The following is a 25,084-nucleotide window of genomic DNA, read 5'->3' on the forward strand; positions in this document are numbered from 1 at the left end:
CGAAGGGTCGCATTGGACAAAAAGGCTCCTTAGGAAACGCCAAAAATCAAAACACAAACCCCCTTCCCGCTTTTTCAAAACTAAAAATTATAAAAATAAAAAGCATGCGGCTAAACCGTGTCGCACGCGAGCGCGCGTCGCCGCCAGCCGCAAATCCCAAAATGGCGCCTCTATTCAAACAGCTTCTCCCATCCGCCGCGGGAGGGCGCCTCTTGCCGCGCTCTTTCGGCGCTTCCGATTGGTGGGGCCGGAAGGCGTCTCCTGATTGGCTGTTCTGGCGCGTGCCGGTCGCGCGGCTTTTGGGACCCAAGTTGGCCTCGGCGTGAGCAGCTGTCGTCGTTGTGGCGGTGGTCGCGTCAAACGGACGGCAATGCGCGCCTCGCCGCAAGTCGCCTTGTCTCCGCCGGGTGACGTGCTCTTGTGGACTTACGCCGTGAAGCAGCCAGCGGGCAAGCGGAGGCTTCCAGCCGTGCACAAGGTAAGACACTTCTTTACTTATATCTCTCGGGGGGACATTCGGGAACAGGTGTGGAAAATCGCGCATCGAGTGTTTTTGTTACATGCTATGCTCCGTCAGGAACGCTGTGCGTTCCTTATATGGTTAACGCTTCTCGCTTCGTGATTGCTTTCTCGGCCTTGTTAGCGGGGAATACCATTAATTACGGAGCAATAATTAGGTGCCTGAGACTCGTCGCGCCCGGCCTCGTTCATGAATACGACACTCTAGAGTTTGATGACCATCGTCATGTTCGCATACACTCATGTTTAGCAAATGGTTCACCGAACGGTTTGCGTTCCACGGCTGCGAAAGGTCCTGATGCGATTTATATAGAATTAGTCCTTCATTTTCATCCACATCTCGGGCGATGTTAGGCCAACATAGCAACCCCTATAGTTGACTTGTTAGATAGTTCCGAGTGTCTAAAAAAGTCGAAGGAATCTCGGAGCATTTGGGGATCACTAAAAGGGTGAATCATTTAACGTGCAACCAAAATCTCCCGTACGAGGCTGCTTCTCCACATTTCGCCACCGTCACAGCGTGTATCTTAGAAACATATAAATGTATTTAACGCCGTATTACGATATTACGGGGGGAAGTATGTATAACTCGAAGAACGTGAAGACAAACACCTAATTATGGCTCACAAAAACAAAGAATTAACAAAGTACATAATTTTTTTTATCTAGTTCGGTCATGAATAGCCATAGTTTTCCTATGGACATGGTTATATGGAAGTGCGAGAGTTGAACGAATTGAAATACTTTTGGATTCCTCTGAAAAACGCCTTCTCTATTTAATTCTTAGTGACTTTGGACCAGGCTGGATAATATAAATCGAAATGACTTAAAGAGGGATTTAAATTATTATTTAAATTATGATTTAAATAGCACCGGCTTTACTCTAGTAACTAAAATCAAACTTTTAGCGGCAAAAAGAAAATTAAATGTTTTTTTTTTAATTTGAATATTGGTACGTGCCTTTATTTTGTAGTTATGTGGAGAAGTCGATAAACGATAAATATACCAGGCTGAAGACAAGCTAAATCTTCCGAGCATATCGGATCTTTCTACGTTCCAGTTGTTTGTCAGTTTAAAGTGCGTACGTGCACCCTGCAACATAATTAAATTTGCAGGGAGTTTCTCTTCCACAGTTTTGAATCATTGAGCAGAGTAAAAAATCAATCTGAGATGTTCGAAAAATATATATAAACATAGGTATATTTTGAGTGAAGTAATGTCAATCGCATATCCTTTTTATTTATATCTAATAAATCTGAATTAAAGCAACTGAATTTTATATATGTCAAATCAATCTTCTTTACGGGATTTTTACATAAAAAGAAAAGATGATTTCTCTTCACTTTGATTTGGACTCTGCATGGAGAGATTTCGGAGCTCTTTTTTGTTGACATCTGCTTGGGCGTCCAAGCGCGCACTCTCATTTACTGCTCTAAAGGCGCGCGCGTGGAGCGCTTTCGCATCGCTCCAAATCCACCCAGAGAATTTTATATATGTGGCCGGATGTATCGGAAGGAGCTGTAAGCAAAATTTTGACGCAAACAAGAATTACGAAATATTCCTAACAAAAGAAAAAAAAAAATGAACGAGAGTACTGTTAACGTGAGGTAAAATTCGCAAATGACAATGATGTGTACAGCCTCAAAGGTGATTCAGAGGTTTGCCTATAACTGTGCATTCGTTCAGCAACCTTATTGAATACACCTTTTATAGCCGTAAAATTTGGCGCCGTTGCTTAGGGCATTAGTTGAGCGCTGGGAGAGAGTGCACCTGGGCTGTGTGGAGAAGCAAACGTATTCCAGCTTGAAACAGCTACTCTATACCAAAGGTGGGCTTAACGACTCTACCCAAGAACGGGTAAAATACACGTAAAAATGTTTAAAAATACGAAGGAACAATACTTCTACAATTATGTATTTAATTACCTTTTTTTTTACACTTTGTAAAAAAAAGTTTTCAAATGTGAGGTAGAAATACAACGGGGGTGTTTCGTCATCTTCAAATATTCTATAAAATCAATTTTTTTCTCATTGTTTGACCATATCAGCTATATATTAAACCCCGAGTAAAAACGACGTGCCCAAATGAAGATTTATTTTCATATGTACCAATAATGAAATGCATAAAAAAATTTAAACTTTAAAAATATTTTATATTTTTATGCGTGTACACTAGGAAAGCAATGTTTTAGTAGGATTTTTTTTTTCAGTGGTTCATTGGAAGCCACGAATCATGTTCGAACAACATATCAATTCGGCGGCTTGAAAAATAAAATTGATCAACCACCTAAATTTTTTATCCCGTTCATTTCTGATCTTCATTTACTATATATTTTTAAGCAAAACTCAGCACGTTTTATGCGTTTTGCATAAAGGCCACTGCCATCGCGAAGATTGTCTAAAATGTCTTTTTATACCGAAAAAGGGTGCCAAAATTGTATTGGAGCAGTATTTTCAATACAAGTAATTAAAATACAAAATTTTCAGTATTTAAATACAATTAACAAAATCATTTCAGAACATTTAATGAAATACAAAATACTAAAATCATTTTAAATACGTATTTCACATACTTATATTATAAATATCGCCCATCACAGACCCTATTAGTTAAATATGGCATGTACCACAAACGCTTCATCCTAGAGAATAAATCCCCTTGGACCTCGATAAAATGCGTTTCTTAGTGAGAGATCTGTGAAAAATAAAATAACCTTTCTAATTGCTGAGACGTATAAACGGTGAAGTCTCCAGCTTATAAGGTGGTAGAGCAGTCTCTAGACTCGTGATACCGGTCGCATGTTTCTGTTGCTCCTTTACAGGTACGTGCAGCGCTTCTTGCTTGTAAAGTGTATGTAAATTGCGAGTCGCAAAATATCTCTATAACCTCGCTAGGATTCTCAGCACATTTTAAAGGTGTCCAGCCCCCCCAACAGCTGGTCTGGGACAAGCTTAATTAAGCCTTCAACTTAATAAGATAGCTTAGTTTGTGCCTAGGTAGCAAGCCAGAGACGCGCCTATACTGGGCTAAAGTTTGGCAACCCTAGGGGCTTCACATGGGCCCAATACGGTTTCGCCCGAATGCGTTCCTTAGTGCGAGAGTACTCTTTTCTTGCGTTCCTATGAATTCTCTCAGGTTTGCCACACAATTGCCAAGGTGCACGACTGGAGCCAAACATGCCACGCATTTATGAACCGAAGAACCCGCAGTGAAACCTATTTGTGGCTCCTCTTTGCCGATTTAGAGAGGCCAGATGACAGCCAAACTACCAGCAGTCGAGCCTAAAATGTGCACTTATTTGGCGAAAAAAAAAAAAGGGTCATTTTTGGCTTTACATCAGCCTCTTCGGGCTTTTTAGGTCCCTGAATTCCCAGACACAGTCAACATTTTGGCTCGTAGAGCTGTGCTGCCTGGGTGGGCACCTCCAACTTCAAGCACATGTCGAACCAGTAGTGGGTCACGAATACGGCCCTACATCAGGCAGAAAAGTAGCGAACAATAGACCGATCTCACCAGCTATAGTTTGAGTACGCCACCGCTGCCGATATGCATCGTGGGAGCTGAAGTCTTTCTGCACTCGCGACAACCCTGCTGGAGGTCTGCGCGAGCAGAGCACGAGGCGGCATGAGCTATCTCGTGAACTGGCGTGTGCCTCCTACGAACTACAGCTATGGCAGCGTCACGCATGCGTGGAACGCTTGGTAAGATCGGTCCATTGAAAAGCACAAAGAAATGCCTAGAGAGTGAAGATCACCATGCACCTAAATAACAAAATAACGGGCCACATCAAAACGTCACTGTACATAGTAGACCACATATTTTAAGAGTTGACTCACGAGGCTAAAATAACGCGCACAGCTGCAGAACATTGCGCCTCGCAGTACTTGGGATTTCAGGGACGTCTAATGAACCGTTACCGTGTTCCGCGTACCGCACTACCGTAGCCTTCGAAGCGGGCTTTGAATCGCGCGCACGGGAGATGTACGGGACGCGGTACACGTTAACAGCCCCCCCTATAATGTGATGTGAGGCGATTTGGCATTTTCAGGCACACGTTGCCATAAAAGTGGAGGTGGTATAAAGCAAAGAACGTGGCGAACGCGAGCGTAGGAATAAGGTTACAGTACGTCAGGAAAGGAAGGTGTACTCCCCACTTACACGAGTGTTTAGGAAGTTTTTATAGATGGTTTTTGCCGTCCCGCAACGATCTCCGCAACCCGCTACGATACGCGTAACTCTGCAGCCAAGGCCATTGGCGCGCAGGTGCAGTATCGGCTTCTTCGTTGCGAAGGGGGAAGCGCGGTCTACGAAAACTCCCCTTTGATAGCCACTGGCGGCTTAAAAGGCCGACTTACAGAATCGTCTTCTGCCGGGCAGAAAACCGGGTCCCAGTTTCCTTCTCTCCCCACAGGAGCGGGGCTCCGAGCTACCCCCCACAGAAAGGAGGAAGGTATCCTCCTTTTTCAAATGGAAAGGAGAAATTGAGGGAGAGTTTGCTCCTTCTTGCTTGTTCGTCGGCCTTTAAGCAACGCAGTGCGCGTCGAATCCTCAAGGACCCTATTATCGCTCCGCACCGAATAAAATTGCTGTCTTAGTCGATAAGAGCAGCGGACAGCGTACCACGAAGCAACCGAGCATGGACACAATAAGACACTTCTCGTATTTCGAGAGTCGCGGTCACGCTGTTCGGACATAATACAACGGTGTTCCCCGCAAGAATTGACGACGGACGCACCATGCTTGCTTCGGACATATGTATACTTCGAAGATGCCTCCAGGCAGTTGTTTTTGCGACCAGCGCGTCAGGACCGTGATACAAGAAGGAAGCGCTCCTCAGAGAGTAGCTGCAGACTTTCGTTTGCACGAGGTATTTGCAGCGGGGCCGCGGCTTTCAGGCGTCAATCAACAGAGTAATGATCTTGCAGTAATCTAATGTCTCGTTTAGGACCTGAACGTAAATATTCGACCCTCTGTGCCGGGTGCGTCACTCTTCCCCGAAGGAGCGATGACGTCGACGAAGGAAGGGGGACGGTGTTTGAGAGCACTCCTCTCGCGCGCTATAATGAGGCCCGACGGAATACACGCTCGTTTCTCGGCTCATTTTACTGCGTCGTCGCTTAAGTGCCCGTCGTGCTGAACGTTTCCAATTACGGCGCGTGTTATTGTTACGTAAAGGTCGCTCCCATCAACCTGGATACGGGGCTAGTGTCCGTGTTAACGGAACCATGTCCTAATTGCTCGCTGGTGCGAGTGCACTGTTGCACGAAAGCGGCACCATTTGGTTAATGTGCCAACTAAAAATTACAGCGCGAAATAACACACACAAAAATAAACGAAGAACCAGTGAAAACAGCGTACTCGCTCGGTGACAAGCATGTTGTTTTTGCTTTTTAACTGGACGTGCATTGATGTTGTTCTTCGTAATTGTTGGAGGAACAATTTTCGTAACGACGCTGTTATAATTGAGTTCCCCTCGGCAAGCAAACGGCCAAGCGGCTCGGAGAAAAAGACAAAAATCAAGTATTCATAATGTACCTGAATAAGCAAAAGTACCAACACGCTTTAGAAACTGTGGCCTGCTATCTTGGTTGCAATCGAGGCTGGGCCACTTTGTACCCGCGAGTGCATAAAGAGAGAGGGGCAAAGAGAGAGTAAACAATAAAATATTGAAGCTTGCGCGCAGCTGGGGGAGAGGGGAGAAGGTGTGTCGTTACCTTTCTTACTTTGTGGTTGTAAATATACCTTGTTCGCAACATTGTTCGCATTTTTATTGATGATACATTCTCTGGGTACACATTACGCCCTCTACACATCAAAAAAAAATATAAAAAAAGACAACGACTGTACTTCGACTGCTTTTCTCGTTAGGTGACCCAAAGAAACACTGAAGCGTTAAAACCTGACGTAGACGTCGCTTTCTCTTTTGCCCAATCTCCGGTACTCCTTGTGTACACGAAAAGTGATCCACTTTCCTCCCAGCAGATAACACGTAGTGAAACCCTTCTTACGCCGCACGTGTCCAGGTTGAAAGCTGGAAAAGAGGAAAACGTACGGAAGAGGTTTCCGTAGGGCGTAAGTGCACAAAGCGGCTCATTGAAGCCTTTTTCATCCGGGCCGAGCAAACAAAGCCAGTTACACCTCTAATGAGTGCGGGAGACAGAAAGCTGTCCCAGAAAGGCGTTAGGGAGGATGGATGTCGGACGAGGAGACAACACATCTTCTTTGCAAAAAAAGCGTATTGAGACGAACGCCGACGATCACCCCAAAAAGGGGCGACGTAATCCAGTTGCAATTTAAACACCATCGGTGTTTGTCGTTTTTCTTTTCCTTCGCTCTGCGACAGCTCAAAACTGCAGTTTTGAGCTGTCGCAAAACTGCAAACAGCGCACTGACGGCCTTAACTTTTACGAGAGGCTCGATGACGTTGGAATATAACATATTAAATAGCTAAAGTACGTATCAAAAACTAGAAAAAAAGCTGAGGCTTTGCAGTAGGGATAAGACAACTCTTGTCACTTTTTTGGCAGTCAGTCACACGTCCATTAGTTATTCCAATAAGTTGTACAACTCGGCTATCATAGCGCTCGTGAAAGTTTGTACCGTCGCTTCAAAGTCAGTGAACTGAAGTTTTCGGGTGTATTATATGCAGACTTGTGCCTATCTCAAATATTCTATTCAAGATACTGCATTTCAAATACTTTTTGAAGTACCTTGGTTTCTTGCAAATACCTTTGATCGAGAGTATTTGACACTCTATCCTAGTTACATTTCTGGGTATCTTGTACTCATTATCTCAAATACATTTTTTTTTTTTTTTGCATTTTGACATTTTTTTTTTAGTTTTCGGTATGAATGTGGCGTGGGCCTGGCACAAGCAAACGTGACCATTCTTTCGCGCAAGCAAATCCTATTGCTCGCTCCGATTAGCTGCGGTAACTTGAGCTCATGAAAAAAAACATTGGTTTTTTGCCGATTGCGACTTATATTTCCGCCAAACGTTAGTACAATGAAGGTTATCCCCTTGCCTCCCCAAAGGCGCCTTTTGTTTCCTAGAGTTTCCCCGAAAAATCCTCAAACAAAACGGGTGGTTTTATGAAAGCTAAGGTTGCCACACTGAGGCGCCACGCAGACCGGGGTACGACCTACGACAACAATGCAGACTTGAGTGGCAAGAAAATAACAAATATAAAAAAAATGAGAACTGAACACACACACACACAAAAGAAAGAAGACATTTTTGTTTTGCTTGTTTTATATTTAACCTTGCTACGGCAAAAACAACGAGGTTCTCTTTTGTTTATTTTCCTTTTGTCGTCACGCATTGCTTTCGCGAACACTATCAATAAGCGGACATTTATAAGCCGAGAACAGGACAGGAAACGAACTAAAAGCTAGATCACTTCTCAAAATGCCAACAAAGCATCCCCCGACGTTGAGTGCCTTTCTGAACGCAACCTACTTGAAGAAAGTGCGGCCACTGCCGTGGCTTTTATGTGGGTTCTCTTTGTTATCCATTCACTCATAGCTGTATCCCAAGTTCGTTTATAGTGAACTCCCCATATAGCGAATAAGGATTGTAGTTAAACGACGTGTCTAAGGTGCGCCGCAGGACGTGATATTCAGCGATGTCACTATAGCTAAAGCCACATCTTTATTTCTGTCCAAAAAATGTTTTGTAACATATATCAGTGATATTGCCACGCGCGTTGCCGAGTGAGCGCGTGGCCGAATGGTGACTACGCTTGGCCCTCGCGCGGAGCCTCCGAGTTTAATTCCAGAACACTGTAATTCCAGGGAGCGGACTCCTCTTTTGTTTATTCTTTCAACTTGACATTCTCGTAAGTTCGAGAACATTGTCGTCTGATCGAGTTACGGATGTTCTACGCCCCGAACGTTCTACGCCGAATGTTCCAGAAACCCACGCGGGTACAAAAGGTGCTCCGCGTGGCGGTCCGGAGTCAGTCTCGTCCCAGCGTTCGATCCTGCTGTTTCTCTGACATCGACGTCTGCGACGCTAGACTGTCTCTATTTTGTTTTGAGCACAAGTTCGTCCCAATAGACGTTTCATTTCTTCAATTATTCGCCGCCTCATCATTTGTCATTTGTTATAATATCCCGCTCCATGCAGTTGGACTGCATAAAATAAGCCCACGATGCTTTTTTTTGCCGTTTTGGATTGTTACGTGCTAACAGGCCATTCTGGTAAGCCAGATTTGCGGAGCTGTATAATTGTCGTCACGACGTCGATACAAATTACGCAATGCGAAAGTATCTTCAAATGTAATTGAATTACACTTCTAAATATTTGTACTCTAGTCCAAATACTTTACAGGGAAAGTAACTTGAGTGGTATTTTAAATACTTTATGAAGCAGGTATTTAGTAACTTAAATACATTTGCGAGTATTTCGTCCAACCCTGATTATATGTGACAAGAAAGCTCAAACATATACTTTTTTGTCTTGTTTCATAGGGCGAACGCCGGTATGTGCTGTTGCTCTCGCTCCATATTATCATAGGCATGGTCACCAGCTTTTGTTCCGGAAACCACAACTCTTACAGCGCCAAAATGAATATAAAACTAGTAGAGGCGTGCCAATAGTGGTGCAAATCGACTAGCGCAGTGCGATGATCCCAAGAGTAAGCGACAGCCTAAGAAAGGCGGGCTTGGTGATCATCTCATTAGCGCCCTGCAGCCAATCAGAGTGTGGCATTCGCTCAAAAGATCGCCGAGGGACAAACCACGAGGTGTTAAGCGCTGCTAAGGAAACCGGTTGTCGTCAATCTCCCTTACGCTGTGAAGGCGATGATGAATGACGCGGCGCCGTTCGATGGGAAGCACCATTCGCACATCCCTACGGAAAATGAAGTACGTGCGCCGTAATTCGATGTACTCTCGCTGTACGTTCACCGCGCCAGATGACCCGTTTTGAGGCTATAATTTCGTCGCTGACAACCGCACAAAACGAGCAGGCGGCGGTATGGAACGCCCGTTACACTTTGACGAGCACACGAACCACATTTCGCTGTTCATCTACGCGTGTGCCGTCTCATATTCGCTCATCTAATGCACTCACTGAGAGCGTAAGATACAGAGGGAGTGGCTAAGCCGTTCATCATATTACCGCTCCGCAAGATCACGGTATTGATTTTTTTTTTAAATTCTTCTTTATTTCTTTTTTCAATTTCAATTAGCTTAACCAATGGGAAGGGCGGGCGTTATCGTATTACAGTTGTCCTGTGTTGTCAGGAGCAATCTGTAGCCCCCGCCTTTTGCTACTGAAGATTGACGCTCATTGAAAATTGGAACGCGATACTGTATACCTGCGCTTCTTTACTCAGAGAACATTTATATCAAAGAGAAAAAGGCGATGCAACCATTTTTTATACTTTTATTGAATACAATTAGTCCTCGATGACGTTGGTTTTTCTCTTGTCTCAACGACGGTTTGCAATAATATTTTAGCGGGTTTGTGCAAAAATAAATTGAAGGAAGAGGAGCATCGTTCACCCTCTCAGCTCGAACCCCGGACAAGTTGCTGCACTATAAAAAAAAAAAAAAAAAAAAAAAAGGAACTCGTGCGTTTGTTTTCCCGCACAACACTCGGAGAGCTAATTACCTTAACTTACAGGGACAGCTGAGCGAATGACGATGCCGAAACATCTGTTTAGACCAAAAAACGCAGTCTGAGTTGTGACATTAAGCAATGCAAGCGTGACGTTTTGTATTGCTTAATGTTTATTTTGATTTATTTTATTTATTTGTTTACACTTTATTTTTTTGGGGCCTCCTCTCCCCCTTCCCCTCATACGGCATTTTGTCGTAAGCACCCCCCCCCCCCCCCCCCCTAACACCCCCGAATCAAAATCCTGGCTACGCGCCTGATTATTATTATTATTCCGATCGTATAGCGGATCGAATCGAGTGGGGACCAACTGCACGCACCATGTTTCCCTACTTCTTCATCTACTACCAATCCAAATTGGGAAATCTCGAGTCGATATGCGCTGTGGTAGCACTTATGCAAACGTCGCCAAAGTTAGAGTCTGGCTATCCTCGTCGCCGCCTCTATGCCGCAGCGATTGCACACCAGACACCACCAAAATGCAAGAAAAAAAAAACGTTCACGCAGTGTTGGTGTCTAATCCATCAGCCGCAGTCGACTATCGTCACCGACACCACACGAAATCCACAAATCAGTGGCCGAGTATGTCAACCCACAGCTGCTCGGAGCGGGGGGAGCTCGCGCTGCAGAACCGAGGGATGCTGGGTTAATTCCACCCTTGCCCATTCTCATTTGGATTAGCATCCAACCGGCGTGCGAGCGTGTATCACTTTACTGCGCCACAAACGTTGATTTATTGTCTAAGGGCGAGGGCGGATATATAGAAAGAAAGGAGGAGACCCCCCCCCCCCCCCCCCCCACCCCCCAAGATTTCAGGTCAACTTTTAAGAAAGGAAAATCATTGATATACAGCAGCCAAAAGTTTAGTTTTTGGTGACATAGCAAATATATGGTCAACAAAATAGATCTGGTCAACGAGTCGCCCCCCCCCCCCTCCCCCCTGTCCAGCCGAATGCCAACCGCCCCTGCCAGCCCTGACCCATAAATCCACCCCTAACTCGGGGCTAGCAATCTTTCTGCGCAGAAAACATTTGTCATCCACGGTGGATACGCTGAGGCAGGCCAACATTCCTCCAAGACCGCACGCAGTTCCACAAGTTGGCGTTAGTTTGCGGAGGCGGGCATTCACGAAGGCGTGTCCAAAAATGCGCGTCGCCGGTGCACTCGGGGCCCTGCACAAAGAAGTCCCTCGCGCGCTCTTCCGCATCCAGACGCGAGCTCCCGTAACGATTTCTCGGGAGTCTCGACTGCCTTCGCGGAAGCATCGCCGCAATCCGCGTACAATTCAATCGTGAATCTAATCACCAGACGGAGGCCTACCGGTTTTGAATGGACCGGACTATTTGAGGAAAGGTTTCACTTACTAATGGACTACTGCATTTTAGGGCTCGATCGCAGACTCGTTCTACGCTTCGGTTGGCTTTCAACATTCACTGCAACACTGAAGAGCTTCAGAAGCGGAACATCTTCGGTGGTGCCCTCTTATAGCATGACGTCGCCACCAGAATATCAGTCGCGAACGATGATTTTGACTCCTGGGGCACTAAACTTCGTCAAACACTAAATTGGAGCCGAAAGTCCGCGGCACGCGCCAATTGGACGTCGGCGACAAAAGCGCCGAGTCATTTACGAGGTTGTCCAATCGGAGCGCGCAGGGAACTTTGGTGTGACTCTGCGTTTGACAGGTTCAGATCCGCTGTTGTATACGGAAAATACAAATCGATATAAAATTGGGAGTACTTAGTGAGATCACAGTTGCTTTCTCAATAAATAAACTAAATTCTTTGAAGTGATGTCATCTGCGTCGGTTTACGATATTTCCTATTCACAGCATAATCACGTGTTAACTCGTTAATAAAAAAAAATTAGAGGGACGCCAATAAAATTGGTGATATTGGAAATTAGAAATATCGAGATAGGTTTAAAAAAAGAAAGTTTTGAATTATTACATTTTTTGTGAAATATCTAGGTTCAGTAACATGACGTGTAAAATCATCAGCTGATTTACGAAGAAGGTAATTACTTGCGCTAATTAATTAGGTTAGACTGACTAAGCTATAATTACAATCCATGGGATTTTCTTTCTTTTTTTCGAGTAACGAACAATCGTCCATCGACATTGCGATGCAGTCGTATTCATGTAACTGCCGCTGATGAACTAACCCGTCGTCAGTCTCTACGACGTCTCGCATGCCGGCGTAATGCTCGAATCGCAGACGTCATTTTGCTCGAAAAAGTTTCCTCTCGTTCTGCACGAAAGAGAAAGAACGTACCTTAGTTACAACAGCGCTCCCTCTCTTTCCAACACCGAACGAAGTCCCGGAGTCTGCGAGGGAGTTTTCGACGAAAGTTTTGGTGCCCGTGTCAAGCTGCATGTCTTCTCGCAATACTCGGCTTATCGTCGGCGGACAGGCACCTTCCATTTACGAGCCAGCCTCCCACTAATAGCCGAGACCTTTGCGCCTGTTCGCTTCTTTCGGGCTCATACTCAACATGCCAGTCGACCGGTCGCATCGCCCGGATGTGCACCACTGGGAATGCGATCGGGAACGCTGCAGGCGGCTCTGCGATGGGGCTTCGTTTTCTTTCGACCGGTGGTCGGTTATGTCTCTAATATTGGAGCACACGCTCTTGGGACACCTCTATAAAACCGTGCGACCGGAACGTAATTTTGTGGGATGACCGTCGCGGTAGGCTTACGGGATATTGGCGCTGACCAAACTTACCACGGCGCTTCGCTCTTCAAGTATTTCACCGGACGGTATATTGCAGGGCGTTGTTCGCACTTGCGCATGCTCGGAAAAAGACCGCCTTTTATTGCTCGCAAGAACGAAGATCTTGATTGCGGGGAATGCACGTTAAACTCGAGTTAACGTTCGACTACCAAATTATTACCGTACATTTGTTAGGGAGACCGGTGCATGAATGTGTTAGCTCGGAGAATGTCCAAAGCTGGCGCTGCAGAACCCGAGGATCCTGGGTTCCATCCCTACCCCTGCCTGCTTTAATCTGCATGAGCATCGTACCGGCGTCCGGCGCTGTACCACTACTGCCTCGTACACGTTAAGAGGGCGCGGTACCTCTATTTGTTCGTCCGTTTCAGCCACCAGATGGCGAGGAAGATCCGCGCAGCCGTTATTATGTAAGAATTTTTCTAAGTTGGCGAAAAACCTCCTGTATTCTCTATGTAAATCACTGTAGCCGTACCTCAAAGACAGACCGACCTCGCTGTGTCCAAACACAAACGTCTAATTTTATTTTTTCGTATTCCTGTTTAGTAATGGACCAATGCAACGGCATTTAGAGCACGCGCTGCAAACAAAGACCTCAAATATAACGTCCTCTTTGAAGTGTATTTGCATGGCCGCGAGAAGAGTTTTGTGCGTGCACGCATTACACACTCGAAAAAAAAAAAACAGAAAAAAACGTGTGCGTTCACATTTCCGCATGACACGCGAGTAGCAAGTCACTCGAAAACTGAAGGATTCTAGCGAATAGGAAACCTCAAAATTCAATTTGTCCCAAGAATTTGATATGCCCAAGAACAATGAATATCTTGTTTCACTTGCCCATTATCCCTGGGAACGTCGCAATTAGTTTGAAATATCATTTTACTCTACCCTTTCCCAATAAAATACCTCAGTTTATTTCCAAAAAAATTATAGTCACGTGATCTACAGGGAAGTGAACGCAATGGCTTTACTTAGGCTTTACTGGCGAGAAGATTTCACTGTAGGGGGCGTTGTCCAGCGTATTTTCGACGTATCTCGGTGTTTTGCCAACACAATGCTTGTTCGCTGAATTCTTAGCGTTCGCGATTGAACGTGAGAACAGATTGATCACGAGTGTTGCGTTTGGTTGGAGCTCATTTCATCCGAACGCCGAAGCAGCGTAGGGCTACGTCAGCCGAACGCTTCCTTAAGAATCAAACGATTAATTTCATGGTATTGTTTTATCCCCATCTGACGTGAGCCGCTAAGGGCGTGACTTTTATCTTCCCTGCACATGGGCAGTCAAACACGTTTGTGGCATACGTCGGATAGTTTTCTTCTGCGAACTATGAGACGCCGGGCGTGTACCCGCTAATCGGAGACTTAGCAGTTTTGGCCTATAGTACAGTGATGTGTCTTCAGTAAGGTACCCATATAAATTAAGTTTATATTGACGAGACGCGAGTGTATAGGATGTATTCAACAGCGGTTGTATCTGTGTGCGCTAGTGCTGAGCACGTGCTGATGGTGAGGTTCCACAGTTATTTTGCAACGTGCAGCCCGCACGACCAAGATTGCCGGTCTTGGCAGCCTATTAATGCGAGCTCGTTCTGAGCATGCGCTCTAAACAGTGACCTCAAATATGGCGGCCAGTGAATACCCCATATAGAGCGCGCGAATAGCTTAAAAGGGCACTGCAAAAGGGCCAAGCAAACCAAGTGCTTTTTCGAAGGGCTTGCCTATCAGTGTCAAACACGAGCGTTCAGTGACTGCATTGGTCTTGGCGGCTTAGAATTCTAGAGGTAGGACTGGCTGAATAGGTGCACCTGACCCCTTCTGATCCTTTCGAGCGCGTGATTCTTTGCTTAAAACACCCATAGATCGGTGAGGCGTTCACATCTTCATAACTGGATGCTAACTCCAACAATCACGAAGATCGCGCTTGGTTGTTGCACGCGCTTGTCGTTTCGGTTCTCAAATAGTTAAGACCAAATACGTCATCAACGATAGAATTTTTTTTTTTTTTTTTTTAATGCTTGGCGAGAGTTTCACCCACTAGTTTGAGAGAACGCACTAGGAATAAAAATGGCCAGAAATGCCCTCTTGTGGTTTCCGTTCGTGACGTCACGACGAGGGTTTGCCTTGCCGTGATTGGCTGGATTTGCCTCGCCATGAGCCAGCTTTTGAGCAGGCATTACCTGTATACAGAAAGCTAAAGTTTGCCCAAGCGTGAACTTCGACCACAGCGACGCTTTTGGCCGCGCAAGTCGCTAATAGTAATAAGGGCATGCCGGTGCTTATCGAAACGGCTGTCATCTAGATAGTTCACTTACAACAGCCGTACGGAGTCAGATCTGGGACTTGAAGGTAATACGAATATTGCTAAATCGATCATATAAACTCTCACGATTGTTTTTGTGTGCGTGATGAAGCTGGTAAGCTTGCAAGTATTATAGAATCTAGCCAGAGAGCGCGAGTGTCGAAATTGTAGTCGAACCTAGGCTGCCTTCTTGTTCGTTTTGATTGGGGTTCCCATATTACGGGACAAATTCTCTCGGAATCTCCGAGGCGAGGGGGACAGCGAGCGCGTAGCTTTAATCGGCGCTCAAAGTGTGAGAGGGCACGCATGCCGGTACCTCGGACTGCGTTGCCAAGAAAAGTTGTACCCGCGTATAGTCGAATCGCGATACCAAAATTGCCGAAAAGGCTCGAATAGGCCAGATATATGAATCGCTCGTGGACTTGCGTATATTCCAAGTTCACGGGGTCATTGTCTCTGCCGGCGCAGCCGTAAGGCACGGCAGGATTTCCGCGCCCGCAAGCAAGGTCAACCCCGATGGCCCAGTTTTCTGGGAAAACGCGGAGGACCGGCGTTGAAAGAAAGAGCCAACGAGGAGGAGGCGTCGAACGCACAGGGCCGGAAACAGGGGCGGCCCACTTTCCCATAAACGACTGGAAGAGAAAGACGCCGAGCAGAGCGCCGTTCGAAGATGTGCGCTTCACGGAGGCGGCCGAGGCTTCATTCTCGGTTTCCGGCAGGGGCTTGTTTTCTGACCGCGGAATCCTCGTTAGGGCTGCCGCCACTTCCGGCGACATGTGCGCTCTCTCCCTGGCCCTCCTGGTGCAACAGAGCCGATAGCTTCCGGAGTTCTTTTGTTTAGTGTGTTTCTTTAAGGAACACACCGTTCGCCCAGATAGGCATCTAGTCTACGGTGCCGACCACCTGGGAGCCGTCTCCCTTCACTTTCAGGGTGCGCACCTTACGAAAGACGATGTGCCTAGTTTCCCGCAAACCATACGTACGAATCAATTGTTGCAATCTCCAAAGCGACTTCGGTGAATGACGCGTCCTAGAGAGCCTGCTTTGTGCCACTGAAGCGTCCTCCTCAATAGAGAGCTTTATTAGATGCTCGCGCTAACTCCAAAAACAATACCCGATACTCCACCTACCTCATTGAGTATGCATCGTGTTGTTACCGGAGGTAAGAATAGTTGTTTTCATCCCTTTACGGCTCCCCGTGTACCCAGACTAATTTGTGTATTGCCGTTGCTCGTGGCGATGCCACGTTGCTTTGCAGCACCCCATGTATTCGCATATGTCGTTACTGGTGTATGCTCTCGTGTTACGTGCCCCCCCCCCCCCCCCCCTTATGTAATGCCCTCAACGAGGGCCTTTAAGGGAACTTGAGTAAATGAATAAACGCCCTACGCTCCAAAAAAAGCCTGCGCGTCTACTTACCCGCAAAACACTCAAAGACCCATTCTCTGCGACCTACGGAATCAGCTCAGCGAATGATGAGTCGGAACATCTGTTTAGACCTCAAATTGAAGTCCGCGCTCTGGCATTATCCGATGCAAGCAAGACTCTTTGCACTGCATAACGATGATCACCGATCGAGACAACCATTGTGTTCTTACCTCTCTTCAAAACTCTGTGTTACGTCTGTGTCGTGTGCTAAAGAGCTTCGCTGGTCATCCACCACCACAGACTGCAATGGCTCATGATTTTTTTTTTCTCATTTTTCTCCTAGAATTTAAAGGCGTTCATCAAATTCTTCGTAACGGTGGAAAGCTCCCATTTGAGACGCTAGTTTAAGCTTTAAAACTTGGTGCGGCCAGTAGCTTTCCAAGTAACAATTGAAAGGGCGGCCACGTCGTGTTCGCGCCATCGCAGTCCCGAAGTGTACATAGCCGGGACGCGATTGGCTTAATCCCCGCGTCTCGCACGCGTGGGTAAGCGTCGGGCGCGGAGCTATCGCAGCGGCGGTGAGTGAACCGGATTCTGATTTCGATCCTGTCCCGGGGTCCGGCACGGGCGTTGATTAATAGGACGTGCTTTCGCCCGGTTTCCGAGCGAGCTCCGACAGCGCCGTTTGTCAGGCCGGTGACTATGGTGCCGAGTTGCAAACCCGTTCGGTGAGCTCCACAAAAAGTAAAAAAATAAAAAGAAGGCCTCTATGCAAGCAGACCCTGACTGACTGAACCCTGAAACGCTCGTCAACCTAATTTACGCACGAACCGTAACGTCAAAAGTATTCCAACGTTGCGACGTTCCGGAGATGCACCAGGCATATACGAAACACGCTTAGGGATTAAAAACTGCAACATCATCTGCAAAAAAACAAAACAAAAAAAAAACAGATCGCACGGAACTAGAAATTCTTAAAAATTGTGTGACAGTAGCGGTCATACGTTAATGAATGTATTTTCGATAAGATATTGTTTCGAAATAATACAAACACGCATACGTATCTATTGTACAGGAAATTCCCTGGGTTCCATGATGTCACGAAGAAGTTTCCGCATTTTGCAAATTCTGTGATATCTTGAGTAGGTGTTTCACGCATGAGCTCTAGATTTCACAGTAGAAAGTTTTCGTATACAGCCACTGACTGCTGCAGATTCGACGGTGGCACCACCGTGCGCTTGAAATCAAGCTATGAAGTCACATGGCGAGCTCCAGCTGCTTCCTTTCTTAAAGCGCTCGGCTAAAGTTCTCTAAGGTGTACGATTCACCGACATCACACAACGATAATCGGCTTCATATTTGCTCTTTGAGGTAGTTTCTACTGTGCTACAGTGGAAGCTACTTCTTTTATGTCTCACTTGTACCCGTCCTTGGAAGAAGAAACCGAACAAAGCCACTGGCTCACGGAAGTTGACATCATTGAAGCGCTGCGGAAACCACTCTTCTTGACATCGTCGTACGAAAGCGTCGACACCAATTACAAGTGTCAAGCAAGTTCTTGTCAAGATAGAAGAAAATTACTTTGTAGTTAGGGAAATGTTAAGATTACAATAAAAGCTCCAACTCTGGGGTGACCTTTCCGTTTTCCTCATTTTTTTGGTGCACTCGCAGCCTTCATATTTTTTTATTTTTTTTTAAGAAGGTATGTATGAGAAACAGCATTAATAGAAACTTCTGGCCAGTTTAAGAGCCGCTACCGACTGCGGTAGTGGCCCGAAGCAGATGCCAAAGTTTCAGAAATATTCGTCATCTTATTCGAAAAGATTTACGTGATTTTTGAAATTTTAGCGAGAAAACGGCAACCGACGTACGGAGCCCTCGAATACATGGATGTATACGGCACCAGTTTTCTAAAACGAGCACCATTTTCCCATTTAAATTTTCATAAAAGAACCTATAATTTTTAATAAGGTAACGGTTGGGTCTGAAACTTCGGAATCAGGTTGTGGGCGGAGAATGAGGGTGCGGCAAAACGTCTTTCATACTTTTCTGTGAAAAAAAAAAAGAGATTTCTTTGTGTGAGGCGCTGCACCTCTACTCTTCGAGTATAAAACGAGTGTACAATACTTACACTCAGGCACGTATCCCGGAGAGAGGGGGGGGGGGGGGGGGCAGCCCCCCTCCCCCCCTCTTCCTGCCTCCGAATCAAAATCCTGGCTACATGTCTGCCTAAAATATTACCGGATTTGGACCACCTTTAAGCGAACAATTTGAAACACTTTCGCTGCCAAGCTCAAAGAGCTGGTACGAGCGTCAGTTGCGAAACACCAGTGAAAGTTTCATTGGGATATGTTTTCCGTTCGCGTTTTCGGCACGAACCGCATCTCCGCCGCATTATCATTTTAAAGAGCAGTCACGCAACCACACATACACACACACACACACACACATATATATATATATATATATATAATACAATTCGGAGCGCCCTTCAATAGCAGATAGGTTCACCATTGCTCGGCACAAACTGCGTACGCAGCAATCCTTCGACGCTGCAAAACTCGACTTCACGGTCTAGTATTTCTGAATGGCCGACAAAAGAAAAGCCTTCATTGAAGCGGACCTGCGGATGAAGCGAACGGATGCTTCCGGCGGAACATGGGGCTCTGCTCGCCGCTCATTCATAGCCCTGCTCTGGACTTCGTTTCAGCATAGGTCGGCGAATCGCGAAGCTCAGGGCCCCATTGAAGCAATTAGCGTGTTGAAGCGGGGCACATGACAGCACATCGTCGCACTGCACTCCTCCTCTGGAGAGCTGTCGGGTGCCTCGCTTTACTTTGTTTCACGTGGCCACGAAGTGCAGAGGACACGATGAGCCATCGAAACCAATCCAACACCTTCTGAGTTCCACGCAGTGTTGCGGGCGTTACTGAAAAAAGAAAAGAAAAAAGAAAATGAAATACGTTACTAGTCACTCGCAAATTAAAGGAGCGCGTTACCGATCTGCGTTACCTCGAAATGGAAGGAACGCCTTACCGTTACTTTACATATAAAAAGTAACGCACGGTATTTTTGCGTTGCTCTTCATTTCTTGAATAACACTTTTACTCGTTTGACGTTACAAGTATATTCATGAGCTCTGTGTTTAAAGAAACATTATCATACAGAAAGCTAACATAATTGCCTCTTCTTTTTTTTTTTTTGCGGTATCACCCGTATATTCGCAGATATAAACGTAAAAAACTACGCAAAAAAAAAAAACCCAAGAATTTGTTAGTTTTAAATTCCTTACCGCCTTGGATAAAAAAAAAAAGAGAAATGAGATGTAATTTTTTTACTTTTGTAACGTAATCGTATAGACGTTACGAGGAACGAGTCACTACATTATTTGTTACTCGGAATACGTAGCGTAAGTGTACGTTGTCCGTTAGGGTTTCGAAACAAATCGGGAGTATACGTTACCACCCTACCCCCAAAAAAAACAATATAACTTTTTTTGCAATTTGGAATACGGAACGAATAATCTAACTGTAAAAGTATTGGAAACCTGGAATTCAGTATGAAAACCTGAAATCCAGATAGAATCCCTATATCAGATTTCTCGTTCCATAATCCAGGTAGCGAAAAGTTAAATTGGGTTTTGGGGTAAGGCACTGAACATGTAAGGCGTTTCATGCAGCGTAGTTACCCGTAACACGTTACCGCCGACACTGGTTTCACGCAACCTTCACGCAACCGCGCGTGGTCGTGGGGTAGTGGGAGGTCTCGTTGCATACGTTTCGGTCCATCGTGGGGCGAAAATGGTATCAAGCGGCCGCCTTTTCCAGTTGCTGTCGCCCCCGACCGCCAAGTAGGCATATCCGGTACGGGCGACGAAAAAATATTAAAGTGTTTCAAGCTGCAACTAGTAAAAGAATAGATGGGAGACACAACGAGAATTGGTGACGGTTACGCTTATCTCCTAAATGGTGTGGCGACGGCAAAACAATGTCTTCGCCCATACTGGAAGTGACGATATTTCAAGATGGAAGCGCCCTTGGAGAAAGGTGTTTTATGAGGCCGCTCGCTCCGAACGCATGAGCTGGCCGGACGCATAGTTGCCAACCTCTGCGGAACGACTGGATTTCCCGTCCAAATCAGCGCGCTACTCGGGAAGGGGGGCTGTGCATTCGACGGCCAGAACATGCGCTGCAGGCCACGGGGTGTCACGAAAGAGGAATGTGCGACCGCGCCCGACATGTCGCGTCTCTTCTTTTTTTTTTTTCGTCGCGCATAACGTTACGTCATCAGCGTGCGCGGGAGGACGCCGACGAGCTGCGCAGCCTTTCGGTTGTCTTACGGTTGTGTGCTTTCATATCTTTCCGCGGGAATACCGTTAGGTCCCCCGGTAAAGAGCAATGCAGTTAGCACGATACAAATTGTGTACCTTCGTAAAAAACTACGCGAAGTGTAATTTAAACGTATTTTTGTTTATTAATAGTATAAACTAAATAAATACTTTTTGCACGCACACTAGAACTTTCAAGTCGACGCGCGGAGCGCGTCACTGAAGTTCGAAGTAGTGTAAAAGTACATTAAAACTTCAAAGTCTAGGAAAATTAGTGTCGTAAATATATTTGTTTCCTAATGTGCGAAATCTGTATACTATTCACGGCTTGTTTTTCTTCAAAATATATGCTACGAAAAAGTGACATTTTTATCGGATTCTGTTTTCGCGCACCATCGTCGTCATCGGTACGCTTACAGATTGAGATACCCATGATGTTACTCGAAACAAGTAATTGAACTCAATTACAGTTACTCTCGCTTCAAAAGTATCCAATTACATTGCTCGAATGGTCGAGAACAAATGTCCGTTAGTCGAAAAACTGACCGTCATACACTTCTCCGATTATTTACATTTTCAAAACGACAATTTTGTGTATGTTTCTAGATTGGTATTTCGTATTGGTTGTTATTGCATTCGAATCACCGAATTATGAAGTACTTCTCTCCTTAAGCCAGCCACACTCTGAAAAAAAAGCCCGTGCGTCTACTTTCCCGCACAACACTCGGAGAGCCAATCACCGCAACCGGCGGAGGAAGCATAGCGAATGACGATGCCAAAACATATGTTTAGACCAAAAAACGCAAAATGAGTTGTGACATTAAGCAAGGCAAAACGTGACGCTTGCATTTCTTAAAGTCACAACTCAGACTGCGTTTTTTGGTCTAAACATATATGTTTTGGCATCGTCATTGGCTGAGCTGCCTCCGCAAGTTGCGGTGATTGGCTCTCCGAGTGTTGTGTGGGAAAGCAGATGCACGGGCTTTTTTAAGAGTGATGCATTTCGGTAAACCATCCTCTTGCCGGATCTTGTTTCGAGGATTCCTTGCTGGGAAAATTCTGAGAGTGAAGCGCGCCGTTAGAAATAAGAGGGACAAAAAGTAACGGGTGCATGGAATCTGAACACCTCCCAAATAATCATATTACACTTGGGATAACTTCCTAATGAATGTAATCAAAGTATAACAAAACTACCGCTGAAAGTAGCTTATTAAAAACAAATTTATTACCTTGTAATGAGTAGCGTATATGTGTGCCTCACCCTTTTTCAAAACAAAAAAAAAAAAGGATTCTTATTTAGGACATGTCTAACTTAAATCGGAACCCCCCCAATAAAAAAAAAGACAATTAAGCAGAGACCGTTGTACGTATGTCAGTTTGTTGGGTTCATTGGTAGTTTAGTACATTGTTTCGATAACCCCGAAAGCAATACCCGAATACTCCGCCGACGCCTTTGCGCGTTCGTAACATCCTTATAGGGTTTCATTATCTGATATATCGGGAGAATCTACTAAAAGCAGCTATTAAAACAGGTTTGCGGTCGTGCAGAAGGCGGTCGTGCAGCTATCTGCATTGACAGGGTGCAACGCTCGCGTACAAAGCGCATCGCCCCTCTAGGGACATTCCTCGAACGCAGCGGGCTGGGTGCTGCGGCCATCGGCGTGCCGGCCGCTCTGCACCGGAGCGTGAATCCAGTTCCGTTAGCGGGTCCGGAAACGGATGCCCGACTCTGCATCCGCACACCGGCTCGCATGGCGATCCCGAGCACGCGATCGCCACCTGGCACATGCGACCGCTGCGCACGGTGCCGTGCCCGGGAGAACCCGCCACCGGCCTGTTCAAAGGGGACCCTGGAACCTGTCTGTCTCAAAAGGGAAACTGGACGGAATTCTGAGTGTGGCACGAATCTGTGTGGATGGTATCTCCCGAGAGCTGTTGATACCCCTTGGTAAAGCTCAACACAGGAAGGTTATACGAATTTTGTACTTGTATTACCTATGGCATCGTGCGTTCACGAGTTTGTTTTTTAATCAAGTAGGATCGACCAACAGCATGGCGCGAAAACGTAAGATGCAAGCCATGTAATGTTTACAAATCCGCGGCCCAACGTGCAGTCTCTATATACAGCCTAACAAGTGCATGTTTTTCGCTTCGCATCAGTGAGCAAGGCGCGCGCAATACGCATGAAAGCTGAAGATGCCACCGGTCAGAACCTTTTATGGAGATATCTATGCACCTTTCCGTAAAAGCGTCTGAGGGCGCGTTCATTGCTTCGTTTGTGTGTTATCCAGGCGCAGTTTCTGGCTGGCCGCAATTGCGCGTGTTGCGCTTGCTGGACTGTGATTTACGTAAACAGTGAAAACGTCTATTAGCGGCGAGATGTTTTGGTGGCGCCCTTCTATGGTTCCCTCTCGTGACGTCATTACCTTGCGAACAACAAGTTCACAGGTGTTTGTAATTAGCATGGAGGAAGCCTGAAATCATTGCGCTGTGAAACAAACACTGCCAACACCGCGAAGATGGAAGCTCTTCCATTACTCTCATTTCCGTCGATGAGAAATCCTTTGCTGACGTCGTAGTCTGCATTCGGTCAATCGTGGAAGGCCGACCAGCGACGCTTTCGATCGCGCACGTCGCCAATAGTCGCGGACAAATTTTTGTGACATATCAAACGCGAGGAATGCGCGTGCACATCTTTGATTAGCGCTCTACTTGCGCTCGTGCGCCCATAGCTTTAGGTGCATAGCTACAGAAAATTGTCCACGAGCATAGCCAAATTGGCGTGGTTTTAGCATTTCATTGAAATTTGCGTATTTTAGACGAGCGCCTTCGGTTATATTTACGTAGGTTAGAAAGATCGCCTAGAATGCTCAATTTACGTAGGTTAAATCGCCTAGAATGCTCAATGACACAGGAGCAACGGGAACGAACGTCAGTTCACTTTTCTCTACCAACGTGCCTCCATGTTTAGCGTTGTTTTTCATCGTGTTCAACATGCATCCACTAGCCCAACTTACCACCTTACTGCCTCCGTCTCTTGGACCAATGCTGAGCAGACAGGGCATCGCAGACATGGCACGCAAGAGCAGTGACACTTGGGCCAGTTCATGGAAGACCTTGGCAGTACAGTCGTCATCAGCATGAACTGCGGGTAAATAAACTCCATGAACAATAGCCTTGGCGGTGCGAAACAAATCCAGCGAATGCTCGCTGTCAAAGCGCAGGCATGACGAGTTGTGATTTTCACTCGAGCGACGATGAAATTGGAGACGAAAAGCAGCCCTAAGATCGCTACCACTTTCCAGGCAAGATCAGGTGCAAGCCGATCTTTGCTCCTGAGGCACCTGAGAGGGCAACGGCGAATCCGCCCATCAACATGCTGTAGTGAAGGAGCAGCTCATAGATGCGTCGGTGAACGATGCAACGTAGCCGAAAGCCTGGCGGCCACACACCAGTTCGCAAGTGTTTGGTCCCTTTAAGAGACAGGAAATGCGATCAGAATCCTCGGGGAAATGTATAAAATCCTCGGAGGAACAAGCTGCTGATGGCAAACGGAATTGTTTCGAATAGCTGCAAAGGTAACTTTATGATGCTTGCAAAAAAGCCCCGAACCCAACGAGGACAAAAGAAAAGCAGTCCAAGTGAACGCAGCAACGTATTCCATAGCCGAACAAATTGGCAAGGAAGGGGTAGAGCGAGGTCCATGTAGATGGTGCTAAACGAGTAGTAAGAGTTGCACAGGGTGAGGCTGACGAGCCTCAAGATTCGAAATCGGACGGTACCAAAGTCAGGACGTGGTGCTACAGAAGGAGCTTGGTGAGCTTTTAGGTTGAGCTGCCAATTAGCGATTCACTAAGAAGAATGTTTGGAAAGTATGTACGCACACTAAACGCATTAATTTCAACTAATAAAATATATTTCAAGAAAATAATCAAAATGAAGTGTAAACAAGCGCGCGTGCAAAGCGAATTTTTTTTAATTTATTTTTATTTTTGCTTTATAAGAGGTTTTGCTGGAGACGCCACCACTTGAGCGTGCTTAACTACAGTCGCAGGCATGTTTCTCTGTGCTGGGGTCATTTAGCAAAAGGAGTATTAACTTGGATAATTTTTATTATATTTCACTTACTGTCCTCCTCAAATAATATTTTTAATACGACACACGGAAAAAAGAAATTGCTGCCTCGCCATGAACTAAGCACAGATATTCCGTCG

The 25,084-nt window shown here is 45.9% G+C and overlaps 1 protein-coding gene across 1 annotated transcript in view; it reads left to right on the top strand.

The window, feature by feature from the left end:
- Window positions 1–338: 338 nt before the first annotated feature.
- Window positions 339–25,084, top strand: part of LOC8026208 — an 89,941-nt gene continuing 65,195 nt past the window's right edge. Inside the window, exon 1 of the mRNA XM_040212193.3 lies at window positions 339–478. Within this exon, the coding sequence (XP_040068127.2) occupies window positions 371–478 (108 nt within the window). The 5' untranslated portion in view covers window positions 339–370. The remainder of the gene's footprint in view (window positions 479–25,084) is intronic.

The sequence above is a fragment of the Ixodes scapularis genome, unplaced genomic scaffold (genome assembly GCF_016920785.2).
Source record: "Ixodes scapularis isolate PalLabHiFi unplaced genomic scaffold, ASM1692078v2 PGA_scaffold7__128_contigs__length_106722199, whole genome shotgun sequence".
Lineage (NCBI taxonomy): Eukaryota > Metazoa > Arthropoda > Arachnida > Ixodida > Ixodidae > Ixodes > Ixodes scapularis.